The sequence below is a fragment of the Pteropus vampyrus genome, unplaced genomic scaffold (assembly GCF_000151845.1).
Source record: "Pteropus vampyrus isolate Shadow unplaced genomic scaffold, Pvam_2.0 Scaffold28, whole genome shotgun sequence".
Classification (NCBI taxonomy): domain Eukaryota; kingdom Metazoa; phylum Chordata; class Mammalia; order Chiroptera; family Pteropodidae; genus Pteropus; species Pteropus vampyrus.
Window position 1 is genome coordinate 1,991,832 of NW_011888809.1, and position 26,606 is coordinate 2,018,437.

Below are 26,606 nucleotides of genomic sequence, written 5' to 3' on the forward strand. Positions count from 1 at the left end.
ACACAGAACATTCTATGAGCACAAGGAAGGATACCTAATCTGAGGTCAGGGTAGGGGCAAAGAAAGACTCTTTACAGGCCCCTACCTTAGTTATAAAAGGCATAGTAGAGGAGGGAAAGAGGTTTGAGGGAAGAAGATCCTAGACATGGCACATAAAGAAATGAAAAAGCAGTTTGGAGTTGCTGGGGTACATGGTACAAAGCAGGCTTGTGGCAGGAAATAAGTCTAAGAGGTGGACAGAAGCCAAATCACAGAGGGCCACTTATACACTGAGATAGAGCTAGAGGTCACCAAAAGGAGACATATGTGCCCCAGGTTGAGCAGAATATCTACAGGGGTGCAGGAAAAAAATTAGAACCCCCATTTACAGTGTAACTCAAAACATAAGAAATTAAATTTAATAAACATAATGACACCCTGGTGCCTCACTTAGTCCTGACAGTTACATATCATAAACCATGGAATCCCAAGAGAAGATCCAAAATGGAGAAGTAGACAGTGGCACCTTACTTATTTATAATTTTTCCATTAACTGCAATATATTGCAGTTTGCTTGCTATAGAATATATATAAGCAATAGAAAAAAGACCTTTAAAAAGCAGAACATTTACAGAATTTTGTAATGAACAAGACAAAAATCCTTCATATCATACAAGGGGCTTGCTGGTTATCTGTGGGAAAATACTTAAAAGAGCCATCTAACAATGTTGATGGGCTACTCATTTTTCTTTTTAGAAAAGACAACTGTCCCAATTTGCTGAACTTTTCTATGATGCCAAGTGGTAATGATAATATGCTATCTAGCAAATATTTTCCAAACAATAACACCTAATTTTGTCCCTTCAAGATAACACTTAATTTTGTCCCTTCGAGATGAAAATTTAACAAAAATAAGAACTGCCTTTCAAAAAGACACTTATGCTATAGAGATAGCATGTGAAAATGGATGTTTTAAAATGACATCATAATTTTGATTTTGTTGGTGAAAATGACATGAATCACTCATAAAAATTATCTTCTCAGTTTAAACATTTAGAAACAAAACTTTTTACCTGCTCAAAAACTATCGAGTTTCAGTGGGCATTAAACCCATTTTTTTAAATGTGAAAATGCAATATCTTTTGATTTGTCTGAGATCAAGGGAGATGGAATTTCAAAAAAAAAACGCTGCATAATTGTGAATCGGATTTTAAAAAGAGTATTGTGACTTTAGTAATAAGCTCATCCAATGATATATTTTTCCATTGCCAACTACCTCATTTTTGTGAGGTGTCTTTTTCAACTAAGATGATTATTTAAACCAAATATTAAAATAAACTTAGAACTACATCTTCAAATCATTGCGATTCAAGCAAGATTTTAAAAAATAATCCAGTACAACCACATTGCTCTCATTAAAGATATTCCTAATATTTTCTTTCACAAAATATTCCTAATACTTTATTCCACTTGACTGTTGTACTGTTTCTCATTTAATTAATAATGCAAAAGGGAGAACGGTGTGATTAATAATCTGAAAACCTCAATACTAAATAAATCCTTCGCTAAACTATTTTGGGTTTTGATGAGCACAGGAAATCACCCTCGTATCTGACTAGCTTGTTGTCAAATTAGCTATAAATTTCATAGCAGGTGATATATATATATATACACACACGCACACACACACACACACACACACATGCACATACACACACACATTCATCTTGCAATTTATGCAAAATAGGGATAACTGAAATATGGATGTATGATTTTTTTAAATTTCAATTAGGGTAAATGTATCAATTTTTTAAAAGTAGATCTAAAAATTCTTTAAAATGTTCGTAGCTCTTAATTGAATTAGTGTCAATACAATTTAATTTTTTCTCTGTGGTCTCTCAGAGTTTAATAAAGACCAGCTTGGGTATAAAAAAGTATCACAGTTCAGAGCAAGAAACAAGACTGACATGAAAGGCAGGTGAGTAAAACCTGGCTGCTTCATGGTGAATCACTTTTGAAGGGCCATGCTACCCAACTCCTCGGCATTACTTTCTCCTTTTGTAAATCTAGTTTTCAGCACATCCTTCTTGGCTCCTCATTCTCCCTGGAGACTCTGTCTACCTTCAAAGCCACAGCCAGTCTTTCCCTTGCTTTCTTCACTTTCCATGTCTGTCTCTGGATGTCTCTGGAAGTTACCCATTATCTGCAGAGCGGCTAGGAGAGACCAAGACCCACTCTCAGAATTATCTCTACCCAGTCTGAAGACTGGTCAGTGGTAGGCTTGGGGCTGGTGTGCAGACCTCCAGGACCAGCAAGGCCCAGGGATTCACCTAGACTACTTGGTACAATTATTTTTAAGGCGTTTACTAAATCCAAAGGACTTTAAAGTTCTCCTTCACTGCAGCAGGCCTGGAGTACCTGCAGTCTCCCACTGCGGCAGACTTACTGGAGCTTCTCCAAGGTCTCCTCCCATTGACTGCATGCGGCCTCACTGCCAGGCTGGGAAATTACTCTAGCAACTGGCTTCTGGAAAACACGGCCGGCTGGCCTGACAGGGAGTGCAGAACTCCCCCAGGTGTGTGCTTCGCCTCCCTTACACGGACTTGTCGTTTCCTCTGTGAAGTGTGGGGCACCATGTTTCTTCTCAGCTTCCCCAGAAAAGGAGGGCCTGGGAAACAGGCCGACAAAGGCTCTGCCAGTCACAGAGCTATCCTCCTGGCCCCACTCCTGAGAGGCAGGCAGCCTGTCTTTTGCTGAAAACGCTTATTTTTTTTTTTTTAATTATAAATGAAATATATTCTTGCAAAAAGTTTTTAAATATGAAAATGAAGTAGCTAGAAGATCTGCCAAAATCCCACCCCTGAGAGATTGGTAACATTTCAGGGAATATTCTTTGAGACTATATAAATATACAAATATCTCTAATTTCTAGAAGTATGTGTGATTAATATAATCTGCCAATACTTGTTCTTATTTCACAAGTTTCCCTCTTACGTTGCACACATAATTAACCTCCATGTGTGTTCCTGGGAAGGGATCTTCCTATTTCACGAAGTTCCAACAGCTGGTCTTACACTGAGCCGCACCAAGGAGATGATGACAAATGCCTGTCCACTCGGTACGACATCATCAATCTTGAGCGGGGATTTTCCCTCCACCCAGGATTCCGCCCTGTGAGGAGGACCGCCGTGGGTCTCACGGTAGGGTTCTCACAGGGCCCTGGCTTTAAATGACTACATAAGCTTCTCTATCACCTATGTGTTAGTCATTAGAGAAAGTTCTGGGAATAAAACACATAATTCTCAACAGTTTTATAGCCTCTGAAAGGAAAAAGACAAATACGTATAGTTACAATATAGTACAATAGAGCAATTCATAAACGTTAAACACCAAAGTGAGGGACCCAAAGTGGGTGAAGAGATGATTATCATTGGGAAGGTTTCCTGGAAGGAGGCCACACTACGCTTGAGCCAAGGCTTGGAGGACACAGAGGAGCAGCTCAGGTGAATGAGATGTGACAGGCTATTCAAAACAGGAAATGGCTCAGAAGTTTAAAAAAAAAAAAAAAAGGAACCGCTTTGTATGTACTTGTCATATGTCTATTATATTTAACAGTAATTTTTTTTTTCTTTAAAAAGCTTCAAGGAAAAGCAAAACAATAACAAATTTATCTTTGAGGCAGTGGGGGTTATGTTATCTTGAAGGCGCTGTTTTTAAGCAGGAGATTGACATGATCTGCTTTTACAAAGATCGTCTGGCAGTGGATGTGGTGTGGCCACTGGAAGCAAGGAGACCAGCTGCAATGCTATTGTGATACTTCAGTTCAAATGAGAGCCTGAAATAAGGCAGTAGAGGTGATAGAAGAGAATTTGACAAAGGCAGAACAAACAGCATTTGGTCACCTCTAGCAGCTGTGGGAACAAGCATTTAGGGTAATTCTTCATGAATGACTTTAGAGTTTTTGTAGGTAAGTGCCTTTCCTTGAGAAATAAGATTTAAGGTGGAAAAAAATTTAGTCTTTCATTTTTTGACTTTTTAAAAAAAATGTAAAGAGACAGATTATAAATTTAGTTTTAGAAATATTATATTTGAAATGACTGAGGAACATTCAGATGAGGATGGTCAAAAGGCAGCAGGATATAATGAAAGGGAAGTTCTGATGATGGATCTTGGCTAAAGACAGGCATCTGCAATTTACAGGTACATACAGCACCATTTGGGTTTTGTTTATTTGTTTTTAACTACAATCATCTTTTCCCCTTCCACAGAATATCTGATTTCCTTTGGGGAGTTACTTCTTCTCCATTAAAAAAAGTCTCATGGGATTCTTAATCAGGCCAGTGGGAAACTTCCTCCCTAAATGTGAACTTGAGGAAAATTATAAAAAGACCAAATATGGCTGGAAAACATTCATTCTAGCAGCAAAGCACTGCCCAAATGAGTCTTGCTGAGACCATTTGTATAGTTTCTGCTTTCTAGCCTTCTTAAGATACCTTGGTTTCATCCTATTTCCAAACATGTTTCTGTAATATCTAAATAGCATTCTAATAAATTCATATTTACTTAATTTAGTCAGAATTGTATCTGCTACTTGAAAGCCAGAGAACCCTAATACTTTATACACACATACATGTGTGCACACACACACGTGTGCACACACATATATGAATATATCATATAAACACAGACATAGATGTAGATAAAACTGCCCAAAATATGTGCAGAGAAATTTTTTTTTTTCTTTTTTAAGAAAAGGAAAAGAGTCAGGGCCAAAGCCCTAGAGGATGCTAACATTTAGCAGACAGGTAAAGAAATGTGCACAAGAGGCTGAGGAGCAGCCAGAGGGGAGAGGAAAGAGTTCTATCAGAGACACCACGGGAGGGTTTTATGGGAGAGAGAGTGGTGTCAAGCGCCACACTGGCAACGTAGGGAATGGTATAAAGGAGGCCTGGATGCACGTGCGAGGTGTAGGGGGATCTTCGTGATGAAAACAGAATTTTTCTTGGAGAACAGTAGGAAACAAGGAGCATCAGAGCCAGATAATGCAGAGCTCTGAATAGGAGGCAAGGAATTTATAAATTGCAGCAAAGAGAAATGCAAAATGAGGAGCTTAAAATAAATGCCTGTACTGATAAGTACTTACTATGGGCCAAGTAACAAACATTTGTTGAATAAACAAATTCTAATACCATTTTCTCTTTAAATGTGAAGAAATTATCTCCGATACTTTCATTGTTAATTCATGCTCCCTTTATTTTATGTTCAAAAAAGGTGGCAGGAAGGAATCAATTGGAAACTGTACGGCGAGGATTTGTCATATTATGGTGGCTATTTGGTCACTTTTCGGACGGGCAGATCTTCTATCTGAGCAAGTCGCTCTAGACCAATACTGTAAAACACAACTTTCTGCAGTGTTGGAAGTGTTCTATATATGTGTTGTCCAATACAGTAGCCACTAACCACATGTGGGTACTGAGCACTCTAAATATGGCTGGTGAAGCTGAAACACTGAATTTTAAAATTTTATTCAGCTTTGAATAGCCACAGGCAGCTAGTGGCTATCTTACTGAACAGAGCAGCTCTAGACTGCAGTCTGGATAATTCAATGGACAATCTCACGTAGCTTTTCTGCCACCTCTTCTTAGCTGCCCTGGATTAGACTCTGTGAAGCTTAAGGCAACAAGGACAGGGTTGGGGAGTACAGAAGAGGGATAGAAAAGGTTGTACACGAAGGCAGCTGTGAAGTCTGTAAAAGTTAGTAATTCCATTTTACGGTCTCTGTTTCATATATCTATAGCTCATACATAAAAATATTATTTGTGCCTCGGAGTCAAGGACTTAGACACATTTATTTCTATTCTGAGTTTTTGGAATTTCTAATTTGATGTTTTTTTCATATTTGAAAATGCTTGCCTAATGACATTTAATTCATGTGTGTTACAGTTTTCCTTTGATTCACAGTGGTTTTCAGGGTAATAATTTCATCAGCTAAAAAAATAATTCTTACTTTGTTTTCTTTTTACAGCGGTTTCGAATAGATGTTTTCCTGTCACTTTCTGTTCATTGTAAAGTGCTGTGGGCTTTTCTCATACAGCAATAACAAATGTTTATATAAATTAAAGTACTAGTAGTAGTAGCATTCTCTGTCTTCAGTTGTGCTGTATTCAGTTTGTGGATAATCTGTTGCTCTCCTTGTTGATTTCTGTGGTTTCTGAAGAACGTGTGGTGAAACTAGGATTTAAATGACTGCCATTTTCCTACAGGAACTCCAGAAATCAGAAGGCCCTCTATACCTTACAATTCTTCAGTATCTCAAATGATATTATATGCAGAAAATAAATTTAATAAATATTTAATAAATTGAAAGCGGATATAAAGTTCTGAGGCCAGTTTTAAACTCAGGGTACTAAGAAGGCAGGCAGAACCCCATAAAAAACTAGAGACTATGAAAACACTAGTCTACTAACATCCTGCAGAGTAGCAGGGATAAACAGTAAGTGCTAGGAAGGGCCCAAGTGTACGCAGGTAGTGGGATGGTAGGTGACAGGGGCCAAGCAAGGGGAAAAGATGGAGTAGAAGTGGGAAATGAGCCTAAAGTACTTTTCTTTCTTTAACTTATCTTCCTCTAACAGGTTATATTAAAATTTTTTAAATTATAGCAAAGTTGAAGGAATTTTATAGCGAATATTTGTATACCCACCACGTCTAGATTCTACCGCTAACATTTTTACTATAATTGCTACAACACTGTTTCCAAAATGCAGTCATGTATCATGCAGTCAATTTAATGGGTTGTGAAAAGAATATGATAAAAAAATCAGAGTCCATCACATGTAGTAGCTTCTCCCTCTCCCAGCTGTACATGTATGCACTGGCTCAGAGAGTAGTTTCCATCGAGTTTCAAAGGCCAATATCTTTTATATTTTACAATTCTAAAGAATATGTGCTCATTCCCCTAACAAAAATCATTAAAATCAATAGTCTAAAATAAGAAAGTACTTGTATAACGTGGAGGGGAAATAAATAATTTAGATTCTGAAAGAGAAGTTGCTAATAGGAGAATCAAAAATACTTAGCAGCCTATCAAAACTACAGGAATGGATTATGAGTAAAAGTTAAAGCAAGAAATATATACTTGGGTGTCATCTCTATAGAAATGAAAGGTGAAGCAAAGAGAATACATGATATTTCTGGAACCAGAAAAGCAAGTACTGAATTTTGAGCATGTTCTTACATTAGCAGTGTTGGTAGAGGGAATTATAGTGAATACAAAAACACAGAAATGGTTAGGGTAACAGGAAAAAAATGTATAAACAAGTTAGAATATAGAGAGACCTATACAGTTTGAGTTATTAGGAAGACTTTACCACAAAGGAGGACCTTGAGGTAGGAGAAGGAAAGGAGAATTTATTTTATATATATAAAGAATATATGTTATATGCTTTTTATACATAAAATACAAATACATGCATACAAATACATATATGTATATAATAAACGTGTGCGTGTGTATATAAATTAGGCCTAGAGATGTAAAAGCATACACTATGGGGCATGAGTGTGTACACACACATACACATGTTTTTAAGCATTCATGTATGAGAGAGAGCACTTAAGGTGATGACCTTGTTTGGAAACAAATCATCTGTGTTGAGAATACTAAATCATCTGTGGGAGAAAAAAACTAAATAGAAAAAGCAGGATGAAAATTACAGAGTAATTACAAAGTAATTCCTGTTTTAAAGTTCTTTACTTTAAAAAGTTTGATAGAGGATTGTTAAAATAGTACATTCTCTTACAATGTTTACATAAACAATTAACAAATTTTTAGTCAGAAAACTTTCCAGGAAAACACCTACTGCAATAAAGTGAGGCATCCTTTATTCAAAAGTGAAATTCTACAGCAGACATATAGACAGCACCAGCTAGCTAAATAGCTGTTTTATTTTCCCAACTGGTCCTAACCACCACAGAAATAGATGGCAAAGCCATATAGTAGGCTTCATACAGTAATAACTGTTTAGAATGGCTTTATGAAAATTTCTTATGTTCATTATTCACATTTAATTCTGAAATATTGACAACTGTCAAAATAGTTTCCAAAATAAAATAAATATTCGAGTTCTTTAAAACTTTCTTTTATAAATCATTAATTGGATTTAAGACACAAAAGAAGATAAAGAAAAACTAATGTAGCTAAAACAAAGATTCTGATCACTTTCTGAGACAATGAGAACAGCTACCTCCAAAAGAAGAGGTCCCAGGGATTCCTTTTCTATCACTCCTTGACTACTCGATGAGATGTCTGATTTCTGTACTTCATCATCAGTTGCTGATTTCTCTACAATAAAGAACCAAAAAGTCATACATCCTAAAAAGGCTTATTTCTATAATGGCAAGTTTAAGATGACTTGGATTCATCTAATTTCAGATTCAAATAACATGTATTTATGATCTAGGCAATCTCATATTTAATCTTAATTATACTTATTCTGTAAATGATAAAAGTGGGTCACAAAGGTTAAGTAATGTATCCCAAATAATATAACTAATAAGTGGTAGCAAGAAGATCTGAATTCTGATCCACCAAGTCCAGTGTCCAGAAAAAATGGTACGAATGTGTATACAGCCTTTTTTAAAAGTCTGCACCAAAAGTTTTCAAGAAATTAACAAATTATAAAAGAATGATTATTTCTTCCATTTCTTTTTTCTTTTCTGATTTGATCAACTGCCACTGAAGAGAGAGAGAAGATATGATTTTTCCTTTTGTGAGCCTACATATCTAGCTAACCTTTCACATTCATGTCATGATCTGATTGCTAAAACTATAACCCCTAAGTGATTTGAAATTCTTTTGTGAAGTGCTGTTGAAATCATCCATCCATCATCTTAAAGCATAATACTTAAATAAAAGTTTCTGTCAGACTAGTTAGTTCATCAAAAACCAAATATGGTATTATTGAACACAGAGATGCATTTTTTCACTTTAATATATGAAATATTCCAAAAAACCAAAAAAAAACAAAAAAACAGAAAATGACAGAGCGTACATTCACAGAGCCACCATTCATTTTTCACCGATGTTAATGTTGTTTGCTTCAGGTCTTTCCTTCTTACATAAATGTAATGCTGCAAATAGAGGTAAAGCTTTGCCGCCGTTCCTCCTCTGTCCCATTTCAGAAGTAACCGGTATTCTGAGGTCAGCATAATAATTTCTAAGCATGTTTTTATACCTAAACTGTATTTGTATGATTTCATGAACAATATATTATTGTTTTGTGGATGCAAAGTGGTATCTCTATGTGATTCTGATTTTCATTTCTCTGATGGCTGGTGATACTGAGCATGTTTTTTTGTGTTCTTATTAGTCATCTGTATGTCTTCTTTGGAGCAATGTCTATTTGCCCATTTTTAATTGAGTTATTTATTTGTTTTGAATGTTTCATTTTATAGCATCTTATTCCTGTTTCACGGATCAAATATCTTCCCTTTTGTCTCTGAAGGACTGTTTGGTTATCTTAAGTTTTCTTCTGCTTCCTGCGTTATCTGTGTTTCCTATGAGTTCTCTTTTTTTCTGTTTGTTTGCTTAGTTTGTTCTCTTCTATATTACAGGTTTTTCATGAATATTTGGATTTTTATTCATATTAAAGAGTGAGGAACTAAAGTTCTGACTGGTAGCTGTGTGAAGAGCAGGAGCAAAGCAAGGAGCTGATTTTTTTCACTGGGAGATCATTCCCTACTGTCAGTGTTTGCGTGTCTTTTCCTTTGGACTGCTTAATTTCCCCAAAGGAATCCTCCCACCTTCAGCTTAGGGACTCTGAGCCAGGTTGTAAGGGTTCTGAGACCAACTGAGCAGGGAAGGGGCCATGTGCCACTTGCTGGTCCTCCCCTTTGCAGGCTCAAAATTTCAGTTTCTCCTGTCTGAGAATATAGGTAAAATATAAATCAGTTGTCACCAACTAGCCATTTTCCAGCTTCTAAAATCTTAAAATCATATCACTGTAATCATTTTAAACATATCTGTTTATAGTATTTTCACACTGCTTCTATTAATCTGAAGTTCTTTGAGGTCCAGTCCTGTTTGTTATTTGTGCTTCTACTCATCATAGATTATTCTCTTATATGTTATGTAAATTTTTAGTATAAAATCACCCTCAGAAGCACTTTTTCTCTCGGAATCCCATGGGGCCAGGTGTGGGAGTGTTTCTCCAAAGTGCTTTGCTTTTTGTTTCTGGCAGGTAACCCAGGGGTTTTGTAGTGTGGGGTATCCAGTAAATATCGGTAGTATAAATATAAACCATAAAAATACATTACGATTTTCCCAGAGCCCAAGCTTATTATTCAGATGGAGGGATTTTCCTAACACTGAGTTACTACCTTTCAACTCTATGTCAGAACCTCAGCTCTGACAAAAAAACTACTGTCTCCTGACTCTATGCCCTATGATACTGGAGGCCCCATAACCTCCCAAGGCAACCAGTTTCCAACCTAACTTAATAAACCACTTTGTCGTAACGAGAAGGCTCTCAGACTTATTTTCTAAAATAAAGAGCATCTAAACGAAAATGTTTCTTTAATAAAATTACAAAGTTCAAAGAAATTTCTTAATAATAAATAAAATCGCATACTGTCAATGTCTCAATAACAAAGCACATAGCCATGTTGTTTGCTTTTTTTTACCTTGTTCCATTCTCTTCATCAACTGTATTTGATCGACGGTCTTCTTCAAAATCTTGCATTTGTCTGGTTTTACACTCAAGCTGTCAATGTCGCTGATGTTTGCAGACAATAACTCGGCTAGCTCTTCTAAGTATTTATTTTCTTGCTCTCTGCGCCTCTTTTCAGTGCTGTTACACAAAGGACATCCAGTTAGTGTGCATTACCGCCACTGCATTTCCTTCTCTGATCAAGTATTTAATGTTTACGCATTTAGAGAGATTCCTATTTTTATCGAGAGTATAAAACCAGATTTAGGAAACAATTTAAATTCACATCTAAAAAACAGATATTAGAAAATACGAAAGTGCAGAAAACAATTCTGGCTAAAATACATAAAGAGAATGACTGCTGTCACAGATGTATTTCCTCAATGATGTATGTACATTGACTATTTCAATGACTGATGAATGCTAGATATTAAAAGGAAGCAAAGAGTACATATATTATTTGCATTTGGAATTATTTTACGCTCTAAATAACTCTTTGACATAGAAAATCTGACTTTTCAAATATTTTTGTAATAAGCAGAGCAGACTACACTAGAGTTTAAATAAGTTATAAATAGAAATCTGATAACCTGATTCTTATAATGATTAGACTAGTTGATTCTCATCCAAAAGAAAAAAAAGTATCTATCCAAAAAGTAAAATAAAAAGAATAACAAACCAATAATTAGGTATAAAGGTACAGAGAAGAATGTCTTTAGTATATAACTTTGTTATAAAAAAAAATAGAAAATATCATCTACTTATAAGTTCTCATTAATAGAATAAATAAAATCAAACTCAATTTATCTTAAAGCAAAATAATGAGAACTTAGGATAAGTTCTCAGTGTAAACAACTAGCATTTTACATTCCCTCAAATATTGTTCATTTTTGTTTTCCATTCTTTACCCCTTAGCCAAATTATCAGGCAATCTGCTTTATATAGCACATACAAAGACAGTAAAAAATTGGTCACGATTAGCTCTTTGTTTTAAAAGCAGCAATCAAAATCACTGGCTGTATGCAACAGTGGTAGAAAAAAGATGAAAAGAGGGAAAGATCAGATGTTAAAAAGCTCACAATTGGCAACAATTAAAATACCATTTATTTTTCTTAACAAAAGATTACAAAAGTGATAGTATTTACATAACAACATAATAAGCTGAAAAGAACCAACTCAACTAATCAAATGTATTTACCTACATAAAACAAAGTGCTACTAAATAGTGCACATCCCAAAACAAAACCAAATTTTATACCTGTAACAATCACACGTCTTTACCTTTTAAATCTTTCATTATTAAGTAATTAGTCCAATTTTACCTCGTAAAACTCTTACAACTTCCACAGCAAGTACATGTAGCAAAATATTTTGACAAACTGCACACCAAGGCATTGAAAACTTGGCATGAAGAAAATGAGTAACATACATTTCGATATACAGAAGGTTTTAGAGAACTCTAGCTCTGCAATCTGATAGTTTTGGAGCTCATTTGCTTTTATGTTAGAGAAACTATTTGATATTAGACTTATTTAGTAGATTCAGTCTAAAGTATGATCTGTTTAAATGTGTGGGTCTAAATTTCAGCATGAGTCAACTGGATTCACGTGTCCAAAAAAATCTGTTTTCAACATTAACTTCTCTGTAAAACTGAAGTGCTTGAAACCACTGCAGAGTAAAAGAAAAAGAAAAGTGAGAGAATGGGCAGGATAAGCAGACAGAGAGGTGACAGAGGAAGGAAGAAGCTAAAAGTAATGAAATAGTGAAGTGTCTAAAATGATTTAAAAACGAGACTAGGAAAATCACCATGAAATGAAGTAACTAATAAGAAAGGACAGAAAATGAGAATACACATATTCAAATAAAGTCAAAACTGAAGGAGGGGTGGAGGTGACAAAAAAATCCTACGTTAATGGAAAAGAAGGCTTTCTTTATTACTTTGGGCCACCTACATTTCTCCTCTCACGAACCCACTTTATTTCCATTTATATTGCATACATGCTAATTAATGATACTCTCAGTTAACTTCTCACGTATCTTTTTTTTCTTCAACTTGTTAGGTTTTCAACAAATGCTCTTATACTTATTACGTGTCAGATAACCATGTACTGTGTCCTGGGGATCCAGGAGTAAATCAGACTTAGCCTCCAGTTAGTGGGAAAACAGAAAAGGAAACAGGCCATTATTATACTATGTGGCAAGATTATAATATTATAGAAGCGTGTAGAGATGGCCCTAGACCTAGCGAATGAGATGCCTAAACCTAGTGGCAAGGAGAGATTGGTTTCCTAAAAGAAAAAAAAACAAGCTCTTTCAAAAGTAAGAGTGAGAGTGAAAATGTCAAGTTAAAGAACCTCTAAGTTGCTCAGTATGGCTTAACTATAGATGATAAGAAACAAAAGGGCAAGAGACAGGTCCTGGCTGAATCACAAGAGCTCATTCATGCCATGATGAAAAGTACGATATATTGCTTAAAAGTACAAGTTCAGACTTTCTCTGTCATTTACTAGCTATGTAACCCTGGACAAGCTATTTAACAACAATTTAACTTCTCTAAGCTTTAATTTCCTTATCTGTAAAATATGGATAATGACATTAATTACCTCCTAGAGTTTTGTGAGGATTAAGAAAGATGATACATATAAAATGCTTGGCAGAGTTCCTGGCATATATTATTAACTCAATAAACGCCATCTATTATCATCACTTTGATTATGATTATTTAATTTCTGGGCAAGGGGCAACTGAGAAGTGTTTAAGAAGAATGAGTGGCATGACTAGATTTGTAAGCTTCTTGAAGACAGAAAACATGCCTCACACTTCACTTATAACCTTATAACATCACACACATGGTACTGGTTGAGGAGGAGGCATTTAATAAACACTTGCTGAGTTGAACTGGAAATGTTAAACAAGCATAAGGCACAGCTACCCACCATTTTAAGATCAGCATTTTAATCCTTGTTCTCCAAGAATAGTTAAGGAACGGAGAAGAGGTAACAGGAAGGAGATACAAGACATCTCACTCCAATAAACGATTACTGGGGAATTCTCTATCCAAAGCTCTTGTACTCAGGGCGGCAACACCCTGAAGTCTAACATATGCTCTTTATGATTACTGAGTTCACAGTCTGTTTGAAGAGACAGTATATAATAACAAAATCAAAAGAAACATTACAAGATGATTTATGTATGAACTCAAATATCTCAAAAATCAGAAATTTTTAGTTTACCATATCAAAAATATCACTTTTTAAACACTGAAGTCCATACTTATAAACCTGGAGAAGATAATGTTTTCAAATATTTTTAAAGCAAATATGAAAAGATAATTATCTTTAAGATGTCTGAGAAAATATGTATATAAAAATTTTGATATCTGTGATTATGTACACACACAAAAAATCAAAGAGGATCTACAAATAAATCATTAAAACAAATAAAGGTTAGAACAATGGATGGATATGAGATCAATAGTTCCAAATCATTAGCATTCCTATACATTAATAACTGCTAATTGGAAAAATGCAATAGATAAAATGATACCATTCTTAAAAGCAGTAAAAATTCTATGGTACCCTGGAATATATCTAAGGATGGGCTAGACATTCATGGGGAAAATTATAGACTGTTATTGAAGAACAGTGAAGACTTGAAAAAATGAAAAGCCTTTATATTCATAAATAAAAACATTACAATTTAGATTCTAGAAAATAAAAATGTCAATTCTCTCTAATTTCATCTATAAAAGTAAATGAAATTCTCATCAAAATCCCAGCAGGATTTTCTTCAGGGGAAACTAAAAAAGTGGATTCAAAAATTTGTATGAAAGAGTAACAGGCCAAGACCAAGGAAAACAATTTGAAAAATAACAAGAGTAACCTGCCCTATCACCCCATATTAAGGAGCTAAGTCTTAAGAAAACGTTCAGAACGAGATTCCTATCCATGCAGGAACCTGGTCTATTATAAAGGTAACAGCACAAAAGCAAGGAAAGGACAGGGTCATAACTACATGTTCTATATGGGAATTTATATTATACACAACAAATATAAATTTCAGATTAATTCAAACTCTAAATGTGTATGAGAAGAAAATACATAAAAATACATTTAAGGCCTTGAAGTAGAAGAAAAATTTTTTAAGCACGACCCCAAAAAGCTTGACACATGAAAACCTAAGGTCCTAAGGTATGTCAACAGATAGCATAAATAGAGTTAAACAGATTGGGAGAAGTTATTTGCATCAAATATAAACAAAAAAGAGAACTAACTAGAAAATTACAAATAACTCTTAAGAATAAAAAGGAAAGGGACAGTGCAGCAGGAATATGGGCAGAAGACACAAGCGGGAAATTCACAGAAGAGGCAAACATCATGGGCAGTAAAAAAACAAAAATTATGATCAACTTATCTAGTTATCAAGGAAATGTACTTAAAACTATAACCCCACACTGGCAAAAAGTTAAAGTGAGGAGAGAACAGTGGGTAAGGATGTGAGAAAAAAGGAATTCCCCATGCTTGTCATTTGAAGAACAATGTGGTAGTTACATAAAAAATGTGCAAAGAGCCTAAAGAAATTCTTCTGTATAAATAGGAGGTGTGTATATGGATGTCTGCTGCAGGGCAAGCTATAAGAACAAAAATTTGTAACAAAAAAGTTGTTGATCTATAGGGAATGTCTATTTGCAGGGATATGGATTTTTCAAATGTAATACACTGGTATAATACTATGTCAAAAGGAATTAGGATTGAATTTATGTATATTTATATTTCAAAAGCCATGCTTAAAAAAGTATACTGTAGATAACCATATACAGTATTATACAATATATAAATTTAATAAACATTCTATATTGCTCACAGATACTTATACATAACTATTAAAAAGACTGGAGGAATTAACTGCAGATAAATCAGTTTATTCATTAATCATTTTTCTACTTTTACTTAGATAAGACTATTCAAATATAATAAAACATTAATAAAATAATAACAATACAGCAAAATTTATCAATTATATGTGGTGGGTATACGTAGTTTCCTAGTCTGTACTCTTCTAGAGGTTTTTAAAATTTTCCCAAATAAAAAATTAAATGTAAAAGACATTAGTTTTATTTACTTATTCTTAAGTTTTCCTTTAAGTAGGACTGACTTTATGTACAGACATAAAGAACATTAACTTTGACAAAACAAATCTGGATCGTATCTTGATATTACCATTCCTCCCAGCATCTGGACAATCGCCTGTGATTATGAGTCCTTAGGTTAGTATCATCTTTCTGTGACAGTGTTAACTGTAAGGGAAATAGTCCCTTTTCTTTCTCCAGCTTGGTGCCTTGGCACTCTCCTGTTAAAATCTTTTCTGAGTCTCCTTAGTAATAATTCTCTTTTAGCCTATTTAAGGTGATCATATTCCTTATAACATACAAATATTTAATTCTACAAATGATCATTCTTTAAAATCTTGATATCATACCAATATATTTCTTAGTTCTACTAAATACCATAATGTTCTAAGATAGCCGCTAAAGATGTACAATGGATTTATTTACTCATTTGGCAAATATTTACTGTATCCTTTATATATAAGCAACACATTGTGCTAGGAACTGGGGATAAAATAGTGAGTTAAGAACAGACAAGGTCCTTACATAATGGCAGGTTAGCGTGTAGTGGAGAAGCCAGGGGCTCCTAAAATAATCACACAAACTATCAAAATCCTGAAATTTTGGTTCAGAGCTATAAAAATACGTGTGAGACAGATACACGAATAAGGGGGATTTGACATAATAGTTATGGAAGAAAGCAAAGGCTCCCTCTAAGGAAGTACAGACTAAACTGGCATCTGTAGGATGTGTAAATGTTGGCTACAGGGAATCTGGAGGGAGCAAGCTGGACTGAGGGAGCAGCATGTATCTGGGCCCTGGGGAAGGAAGGGAACATGGTGAGGGACTCAACAAAGGCCAGTAAACTTGGAGTGGATGAAACAAAAGCTCTAAAATGGCAATGAAAATGATAAAGCAGCTCTGCCAGAAATAGACTAAGAAAAGAGTGTTCCTACCTTGATGCCAGTGTGTCACATGGCGATCCTTTTCTCTTATGTGAGTCTGGGTTAGCAGGGTCGGATGAACTGTCTCCGAGGCCACTCATGTTGAAAAACTTCACACCTAAAAAGAAAGGACAATGATAAGAAATCTACCCTGATGAACTTGCCAATCAAAGGGGAAGAGGAAGCTCCTTATGTTAGAAAATGTCCAAACACTGTACTCTCCCAATGAATAGATAATTACAGCCAACATAAAAGCACCCATCCACATCTCTGCAAAAACACAAGTCCTCAGCTATTTAGTGTTTCTATACTTTCTTTTCTGTGTCTGTAAAATAAAATTAATAATCCTTTATGAAAATCATAGAGATTAGGATGAAAATATTATTAAAATAATGTGATACTGAGATATTTTCCAAAAAAGTCATTTTCATATGTAAATGTAAAAACTGAATATAAGTGGAAGTCAGATAAATTGTTTTTTATATTTATTTATTTTTGACTCTACTTTGAAAAGGATTTAAAACAATGTCTACTCCTAAAGTTTGGATTTTATATTAATAGGAAAATAAATAACATATACATGACCAAAGTTAAAGCAATGGACTAGATTTGGTACTTATCAACTATGAATTTCTATACTCCTAACCTTGTGTTTATGTAGTTAAGTGACAAAGATCAAATGTTTAGTTATGTTAGGATCTCGGTACAGATGCCAGAGAACACAAAGTCATTTCTCCTAGCATGCCAGCCAGGTCTCTCTCTCACATGTTGTGCCAGTTAGTGACAGCACTTAAAGATCCCTTCTGATCTGTATCTATCAACCACTATTCTCTGTAGGATCCTTAATGAAACTCAAAATCCTATCCCTGGCCTTATATTCATTACTACCTTTTGGATTTTATTAAGGCCAAACGACATACCTCTTCATTCTCTTTCACTCCATCTATCATTGTTAAATGGGAAAAATCTTTAACTTTTTCTTAAATTCTAAAATTATCAAATTATGGTACCACATGTTGGCAGCCACATTGGTAAAGTTTATTATAAAGAATGTTGAGATCCATAAGAATCTTTCACGTGGCTTTAATTAATATATCTGAATAAATTCTTTTTCTCTAGTCCTAAAATTTTCTGTCTCTAACCCTTTCTCAATACCAAAGATTGTCATATTGCCTTTCAGTGTACAAATACCTAAAATTCTAATCATAAATTTATTACTTCATGTACTCAAAAAGGCACATTTCTGACTTCATATTAGAAATGCAATTCATGAAAATTTCCAACTCCTAGGACTGCAATCTTGTAATTATTTTTTACTCGCTCTTTAATACCTCATTTTTAATTGATATCTATATTGTGTCAATTCTTCCTTAACAAGAGATCTTAGGTTGTCCCCTCCTTCATTCTCAAATACAGTTATGACCCTAGTTTGAAACCAAATAGCTCGGTCTAGATGAACGCAGATCCTTTTATCTTGTTTCTCAATTCCAGTCACTCGTACTTCTAATCTGTCCTATAAACAGCAGCAAAACCATTCCTGCTCAAATGTCATTTTCAAAATGTCACTTCCCTGACGAGGAATCTACTGGATCTCCCTACCGCAGCACGGTGGTCAAATGCATGGGCTTTCGGGTCAGAAAGTTCTTGTTTAAGTTCTGGCTTAACCACTAACTACCTATTCTTGGGCAAAGTGCATAATGTCCTTAAACCTAATTCCTCATCTGTGACATAGGGATGGATAATAACTATACCTACCTAGCTTTAGATTTATTGTGAAGACTGAATGAAATAGTGCATGTAAAGAACACACTGCAAATTCCTGGAGAGTGTTGGCTACTGTTATTATCTCCCCTTTAGACAGAGCTCCATGAGGGGTAGTGTTCACTCAGTAGATAACTCGTCCCATACTTCATCGACAAATATAATGAACACTTTTATTTCTTCATTCATTAGGGCTCAATATATGCTGTTATTATTATTTTACTGGATTGCTTGGAGTAGCATTTGAAACTGTTTCCCTCTGAAACACTATCATCCATTTTCTTCTGTGAGCCCGCACTTTCTTCATTTACTTAGCTAATAAATCAAGCATCTATCATGTATCAGGCAGTGTGCTACGAGCTGAGCAGTTGGTGAACAGCAAAAGAGGTTCCTGCCCTCATGGAGTGGAAGCATAAACAAATAAAACACAAAAATAATATATAATTTTAAATCGTGACCAAAATTATAAAGGAAAAGAACAGGGTTCATAAACAAAAACAACAGAGGATACCTAATTTTAATTAAGGGCTCAACTGAGGCTTCTCTGAAGAAGTAATGTTTATGCCATGAATTCTCAGCACCTGTTGACGTGTGTGTGTGTGTGTGTGTGTGTGTATGTGTGTGTGTGTGCACGCGCGCACACGCGTGCATGGGTGGGGGGGGTAGAATCCCCTATGGTTCTAAGAGGTCTGAGGCCTCTTTTTAGCACATACCATCCACACATTATTCCAGGGTGATATTGCTCACTCGGCATGATTTAAAAAAAAAAAATCTCTGCGGATTACTCCCAAATCTCCATCTCCAGCCCAAAACTCCTGGGTCTTAGACCCACAATCCAACTCCTCACCAGATATCTCCAACTGGAAGTCACACAGGTACCTCAAATTCAACTTTCCAAAATGAGCTTAACATCTCTCTTCACGTATTTTTTCTCTCAGTTGGTACACTGGCGTTTTCCCTCATACTCCACATGCAAGCAAATACCAAAACTTGCCAATTTTTACTTCCTACATATTTCTAAAATCCACCCCTTCCTCATATTTTCTCATCGGCTCCTGCCGGACTCCTAAAATAGCTTCCCAGACGGTCTCCCTGAGCACCTGATGATCATGTGAACCTCTTGCCTAAAACCCTTCACTAAATCCTCATTGCCCTTTATCATCTCAGTAATTCGGTATGTAAGTTTCCGACTGTTAAATGGAAGGTTTTAAAAATAAAATCTTTGGTAATATCCCATGTTCACAGCAAATGACAACATTTGACCTCCTTAACATAATATATAAAACTTGCATCAGCTCTCGTCCACTGTGTATCTACCAAACACCCATCCAATCAAGTGTTTATAGATTATATGTTGTTATATATTACGTATAATCTATATAGAAACAGATTATATGTTGTATACTCCATATAATCACTATGTACACACATATAGATTATATATGTTAATTTTAGTTTCGACCTTAAGGGAAGGTCTTAAAAATAAAATCTTTGGCAATATCCCATGTTCTCGGCAAAGGTAAACATTAGTAAGAAACTAAAAATTGATCTCAATGTAGGTAGCTCAAATTAACTTAGCAACAAATATATATTGACCTCCTACTACATGGCAGCTTCTGTTTTACGTAGTAGGGATTCAGTTGTGACTAAATTTATAAAATCACTGTCTTCATAGAGCTTCATTCTATTGTGAGGGAGAAAGACAATAAATAAAATTAAAAAGTAAATTAAAGAGTTAATGAGAAGGTTGTCAGTGCTATGGAGAAAAATGAGGCAACAATTTTAAGAGGGCAGCAATTTTAAGTAGGTAGTTTGGAAAGTCCTTGCTGAGAAGCTGAGACTTGAAGGAGGTGAAGGATTGCAAAGGGTGTCTGCAGAAAGAGTGCTCCAGGCAGGGGAAAAGGGAAGGGCAGAAGACCTTAAGGCTGGGGCATAACTATGCTTTTTGAGAATCATGAAAGAGATCAGTGTGGCTAGAACAAGAGAGTGAGGGAGTAGGAGATGAGATCTGAGAGATAATGGGAGGCTACATTATGTAAGGCCTTAAAAACCATTTCAAGGACTGAAACTTTACTGAGTAAATTATGCAATCACGAGAGGGTTAACAACACAGGAATGACAAGTTCTGATTTTTGTTCTAAGACTTCCTCCATGAAGGATAAGTACAATCTTTATCATCTCAAAATTTGGTATCTAAGTTTCCAACTGCTAAGTGGACATTTCTATTTGAAATCCCACTGACACCTCAAACTCAACATTTATAAAACATGACGAACTCTGAAGTTTCAGATATTAATGATAAATAAATGAGATGAGCTGCCTTATGGATTAATGTCATCATAAAAAAATTTGTTAAACCTCTTATTGAGAGAGAGAGAAGTACCTATATTAGGAAAATAATTACAATTTAAGGTGGACGACCTCAATGCAAAGGTCAGTATTCCAGACTTGGCAACAACAATCACAACAACAAAAAGAGGTTGAAAGACCCAAAGTGGTTTTGTTAGCATCCATTCTGAAACCCAAACACAGAACAAGAATAATCAGCTAAGTAATATATTACTGTAATTAATAAGACTGTTACCTTCTCTTCCAATAGAGATCCATTGATGCATAAACAAAGTCAACCGAATATCACATAAGAAGCCACTTAATTTTATTTTCATGTAGAAATGCATTGTAAATATTTTAAAGTTTATTAATATGAAAAGAAAATTATGCAATAAATTTATCATAATGAACAAGCATCAACTCTAAACTTTGCAACGAAAGTAGAAATAAAAGAGAAGAAAATGATGAACATGGAAGAAAATGAAAGAAGACTTTAGAGTTTGCTAAAATCCAAGAAAAAAAGAGTTTTAGCTAACTTATACTCCATGCTCAGGAGCCACTTCTTGTTTCCTTAGGTGCCCACCTTCTCTGTCTCCAAAGATGTTAGGTTATACTCATCTGAGAATTTACCCATCTGGAATTCTACTGGCCTTAAAATACTCCTGGGCATGTATTTCTTATTATAATGTGATATAAATTATAATTCTCTCATTTCTCTCCTCTTCTATATTGTGAATTCAAAGCCAGTTACTAGACCTTTTTACTGTATATTCAGTATCTAACGTCATGCCTAAAAGATAAAGAAGCTAAAATAGGTGATGAATCAGAGAGATTAAACATTTAAATTTTTTAAAGGATATTTAAGGTGTTTTTTTTTTTTTATGGTTAAATCTTCTCTGGAATCTTTCATAATGCTTTGGAATTCTTTCCTATAATTGAGAAATTGAGCTTTCTTGAAATTCTTGTTCCTCTATTTTAATGGAGGAAAAAAAGGACCTTTCTGGTCTAGAAATTGGAGAACACCACTTCTAATCTGAAAAGGTAAATATCTAGTATTTCAGAGAAACCACCTACAATATTTCATAGTACTGTAGACACACAAAGATATATTACAGGTATACAACTGTAAACATAAATAATACAATCTCACAGACTGGATAACTTTGAGCAAAAAATAAATCTGGATTTAAAACAAGATTCTCCATACTGTGCTACCCTCAGACTACTGGCAGAAGATAGACATCTGCTAAATTTATCTGGGATTCTGGGGCTGAGGAATTGTCAGACAATTCGACAGCAGCCAGACAGGCTGGCCTACCAAAATAAGAACCAATAGTAAGAAGTTAGGAGAGAATCATCAATACTTTGCTGATGATATGATTCTGATATGAAGTGCTTTCTATTTACAAAACAATAAACAGTGGAATGCAAAACCTCTGATGAGTGAAAACTACTACAGCTGTTATATTTGTGGGATGGCTTTATATTTGACAGTAATAGTACTTAAATAAAGTTCATTAAGAAAGTTGGTTTCAGGAAACCAATTTGCATATCGCCTTTTAAAATGAGGTAAGGTTTCTAAGTAAAGTACACTGGTTGATTTAAAAAGACTTGCTAAATTATACCCAATCTCATGCAATCTCTAGAGAGCAGTTTTAGGAACTAAAAACCACATCTACCTCTGTTCAAATGGGCCAGACTAAACCAAATAGGTGGGGCCGAAGAAATAGGTCAGGGCTTTGTATTTCAGTTGAGTTATACATTTCTACATAAGAAATCTGTCACTCATCTCTGGGATTTAGCTGAGAACTGTGCAACTTGAAAAATCAATAACAGTTAATAAATAACTCTAATAATATACTTTAAAGTGTTTAGTAGACAATTTGCATAGAGGAGCATAGATATGATGAGAGAGACACTCTGAGAGCCAAACTTCCCCAAGTTGGTAGCTGTCTGAAAAGTATCACTGAGTAAAAATCATGATAAACAAAGAGCTCCTGCACTGGGTAACTGCCATAAAGAAATGTTTCTCAAACTAGAGTCCTCAAACACCCATAGTACTCTAAAAGAAGTTTTCAATTTGTCTTTCCATTTCAATGACAACCGAAATCTTTCTCATGTGATATGAAAGAATGGGGACTTTAGGATTTTTATTACCCTTTTTCTGGTTAAATAAATTTCCATTGTTTGGATACACCACATTTTGTTTATCTATTCATTAATTGTCATTTAGTTTTCTTCCATTTGGGGGGTATTTATCAATAATGATGCTAAGAACTTTATATATAAATTTTTGTGTGAACATGCTTTCAATTCTCTTAAATATATACCTAGGAGTGGAACTACTCAGTCATATTGTGACTCTAACTTTCTGAGGAACTGCCACACTGTCTTCCATGGTGGCTGTAACCATCTGAAATTCTCATCAGCAATGTACAAATAAGTATTCCAATTTCTCCACATCCCCACCAAAAATTATTTTGTTTTGCAAATTTATTTTCATAATAGCTACCTTTGCGAGTAAAAATGGTATCTCATTATGATTTTGATTTACATTTCCCTAATCACTAATGACACTGAGTATCTTTTCACATGCTTATTTGTACATCTTCTTCGGAGAACTGTCTATTCAGGTCCTTTGCCTATTATTTTTTTAATGGGTTATTTGTCTTATTATTGCTAAGTCCTCCTAAGAGTTCTTTATATTTGGGTACTAGACTCCTATTAGATACACGATTTGCGAATTTTCTCCCATCTTGTGTTTTCACTTTTCAAAGTGTTTTTGATAAAAGTTTCTAATTTTGATGAAGTCCAACTTTTTCTTCTTTCTTTAATCGGTACAATGTCTGAGCTTCCTTAATGATAGTTTCTATTGCTTTTGCTATTTTTCCTGTGTATGGGCCATACCTTTTGTTCCTTTGTCTACCTACTAATTTTTGTAAAAAACAACAACAGTATTTTCAAGCTAATAATGACTGAAAAAGGATTTTCTTAAACATCTGGAAACAAAAATTCTCTTTGAACCCACAGAACAATGGACCAAATTCAGACAGTGACTATCCCTAGCCCAGAGAGGAGTCCCTGTCCCATAAGTCTCTGCCAGTATCTTAACCATTACGTCCAGGAACAGAAAGCAAAGGCAAATAAACAGATTTAAAGCAATGAATTCTTAAAAATAAAGACATCATTTCATCTTATTTAATCAATTCTATAAAATATCAAATATTTGTTAAAGTGTTTTCTGTAAAAGAAAATCCCATGCAGCCTTTTAAATTTCTTATGCTAATAAAGACATTATCGAGGACTTGGTAAATTCTAGAAGTATACTCTTTAAAACAATGTATTTAACAAATTTATGTTTACTACTGAAAGTTTATTCTACAGACTGAGATAATGCTTTTTTTCTTTGCACTAATTTTTTTTAAATGGAAAGAATAAGTTTGGAAAAGTGTAAGTTTATTTTTTTTCTATTAACAAATATGTAGGAAGAAGAGGAAAATCGAATTAGTTTTAAAACTCAATATTTTAAATTCCTCACATTAAGTATTTAAAATAGAATTTTTAGCACAGATCCATTTTCTTTTATTCTTTTATTTATTTACTTTTTTTTATAAAATATAATTTTTAAGATAAAAAATAAACCTATATGCATTTGCCTTGCTAAAATACTTATTGGTATGAATTTGTTAATGAGGAAAAATAGCATTTAAAATACATATTTGTGACAGCTATCTTCTTAAACAATTTGGCAAAAATACCCTCAACATTTCCTTGTAAATCTATGAAACTCATTAGGTGATTCCAGTTACTTAATGACTTTGGGTAATTAGAGATGTACTGTACATGGCTTCCAAAAATCAGTTCTACATTGTTCTAACTTGTGAAAAAGATGTTGGAATTTCTTTAAAAAACAAAAATGAAAAGATTAAAATCAAACTTCCTGACTACAGCTGTCATTAACTGTGCAAACAACAAGTATTTAATATATACTTGTGTGCATAGGAGAACAATTTATAATAGTCTAGCAAGCAGGTAAACAACCTTAAAAAAAGATCACAGACACAAAATTAAGTGATAAAAATTTCAATGTGTGTCTTGTTCTACCAACTCCACCCTCTTTCACAGACTGAAACACTAATGAGCAGAAAAACAGCTAGAAGCTGGGGACCGGAGAGAATGATGATCAGCATTAGACCTAAGTAATCCACAGATGATTATCAAAAACCAAATAATCACACTTATTACATAAAATTACTCCAATAGCTAACATAATTAAGCCCCTGATCAGAGTCGTTTAATTTCCTTGAAATATTTCAGAAACTCATTTCATAATACAATATGGTTTAAATGCATACATATAAGCCAATAAAAAAATATATAGAGAGAAATTTAATCTCTGATGTTTAAGGTAGCAGAAGTGCCAAAGTAATAGAGCAGCATGCATCAAAATAATTTGACAAAACAACAGAATTATATTTTGAGGGCACTAGAAAATTATCAACTCAGGTAAACCTCCATTTAATTTCAGGGTCATTACCCCAACTGAAGAGAACAGGGCATGAATAAAATTATAATATAAATCTCCACATAATCTCTAGTGCCCAAATTTATAGAAAGAGTATGCATTTTTAAAAGGCCAGCTTAAAACTTAAGCCAATTCACTTGATTCATTTATATTTGGCAAAACATTATTGATACACATTGAAAAATGAAAAAAAATAAATTACCCAAGCATTTCAGGTAAATAGCTGGTTAAATAGCATTAACATCTCCTCAATGATGATACCAACTTATCTAGTTATAACCCTTCCATGCCCAACTAAAGACTAACTTTAAACAAGTTTCACTTCCAGTGTTCTCAACGGAATAACAAGTATGAAAATAATGCTTAGAAATTAAACAGGACGCTAAGATTTACAAAATTTCAAAATACAAGGGACACCAGCAACTGTTACCTAGTACAGCTTTCTCAAACTTTTTGACTATAAGCCACATAAAAGATACAGAATGCCTATCTTGCCTGTTCCCACTTTTACAGTATAAAGTCAGTAGTAACAAAGAATTTGAGAGGAACAAACTAATAAAAAGGTTCACAAAAAATGTAAGCCCATTAATATACACTTAATTAAAGGAAATAACAATATAATAATATACATACTTGAGAGTTTGTGTTTTATATGTATTAAATCATTTATTTCTCAAAACTGCCCTATGAAGTGTATATTATTATTACCTCCACTTCACAGAATCTCTGAGTTCAACAGTTTTATCTGACTAATAAACTATGGTCTGATGACGATGACAAGGATGATGGCTAACACTTTTATAGGATTTGCTATGTGTCAACCACTGTTCTAAGCATCTAACTTATATTATTTATCCATAAACCTTACTAATTCATTCACTCATAAAATATGAAATAAGCAGCATTATAATCCATTTTAAAGATTAGGAAACTGAAGCATGGGTTACTTAATCTACCCAACATCTTAAGTGGCAGAAGTAAAAATCATTCTTAGGTAATTTGGTTCCAGAATCTGGCTATGCTTTAACTTGTACAAGTAACCTACAGTTACATAACTAATAAGCAGAAAAGCTAACTACAGATTCCAATTTTTGCTTCTGCCTCTACACTAAAACATTTCTTCATCAGTGGTCTCCCAGAAAAGCTGACATTAAATTATACCACATCAAAAAATCTTGGGTGGTATAACATAAGGTTCTCAAACATATGAACAGAGAATCTTTTCAATTCTTAGTCCAAACATAATATAGAAA

The 26,606-nt window shown here is 34.3% G+C and overlaps 1 protein-coding gene across 6 annotated transcripts in view; it reads right to left on the minus strand.

The window, feature by feature from the left end:
• The window catches only part of NCOA1 (nuclear receptor coactivator 1), a 149,936-nt gene that overhangs the window by 63,705 nt on the left and 59,625 nt on the right, over positions 1-26,606 (minus strand). For all 6 annotated transcript variants that reach the window (XM_011356558.2, XM_011356562.2, XM_011356557.2 and 3 more), the window contains 3 exons: positions 16,749-16,854; positions 10,660-10,826; positions 8,223-8,320 (listed from right to left, as the gene is read on the minus strand). In XM_011356558.2, the coding sequence (XP_011354860.1) occupies positions 8,223-8,320; positions 10,660-10,826; positions 16,749-16,837 (354 nt within the window). In that variant the 5' untranslated portion in view covers positions 16,838-16,854. The remainder of the gene's footprint in view (positions 1-8,222; positions 8,321-10,659; positions 10,827-16,748; positions 16,855-26,606) is intronic.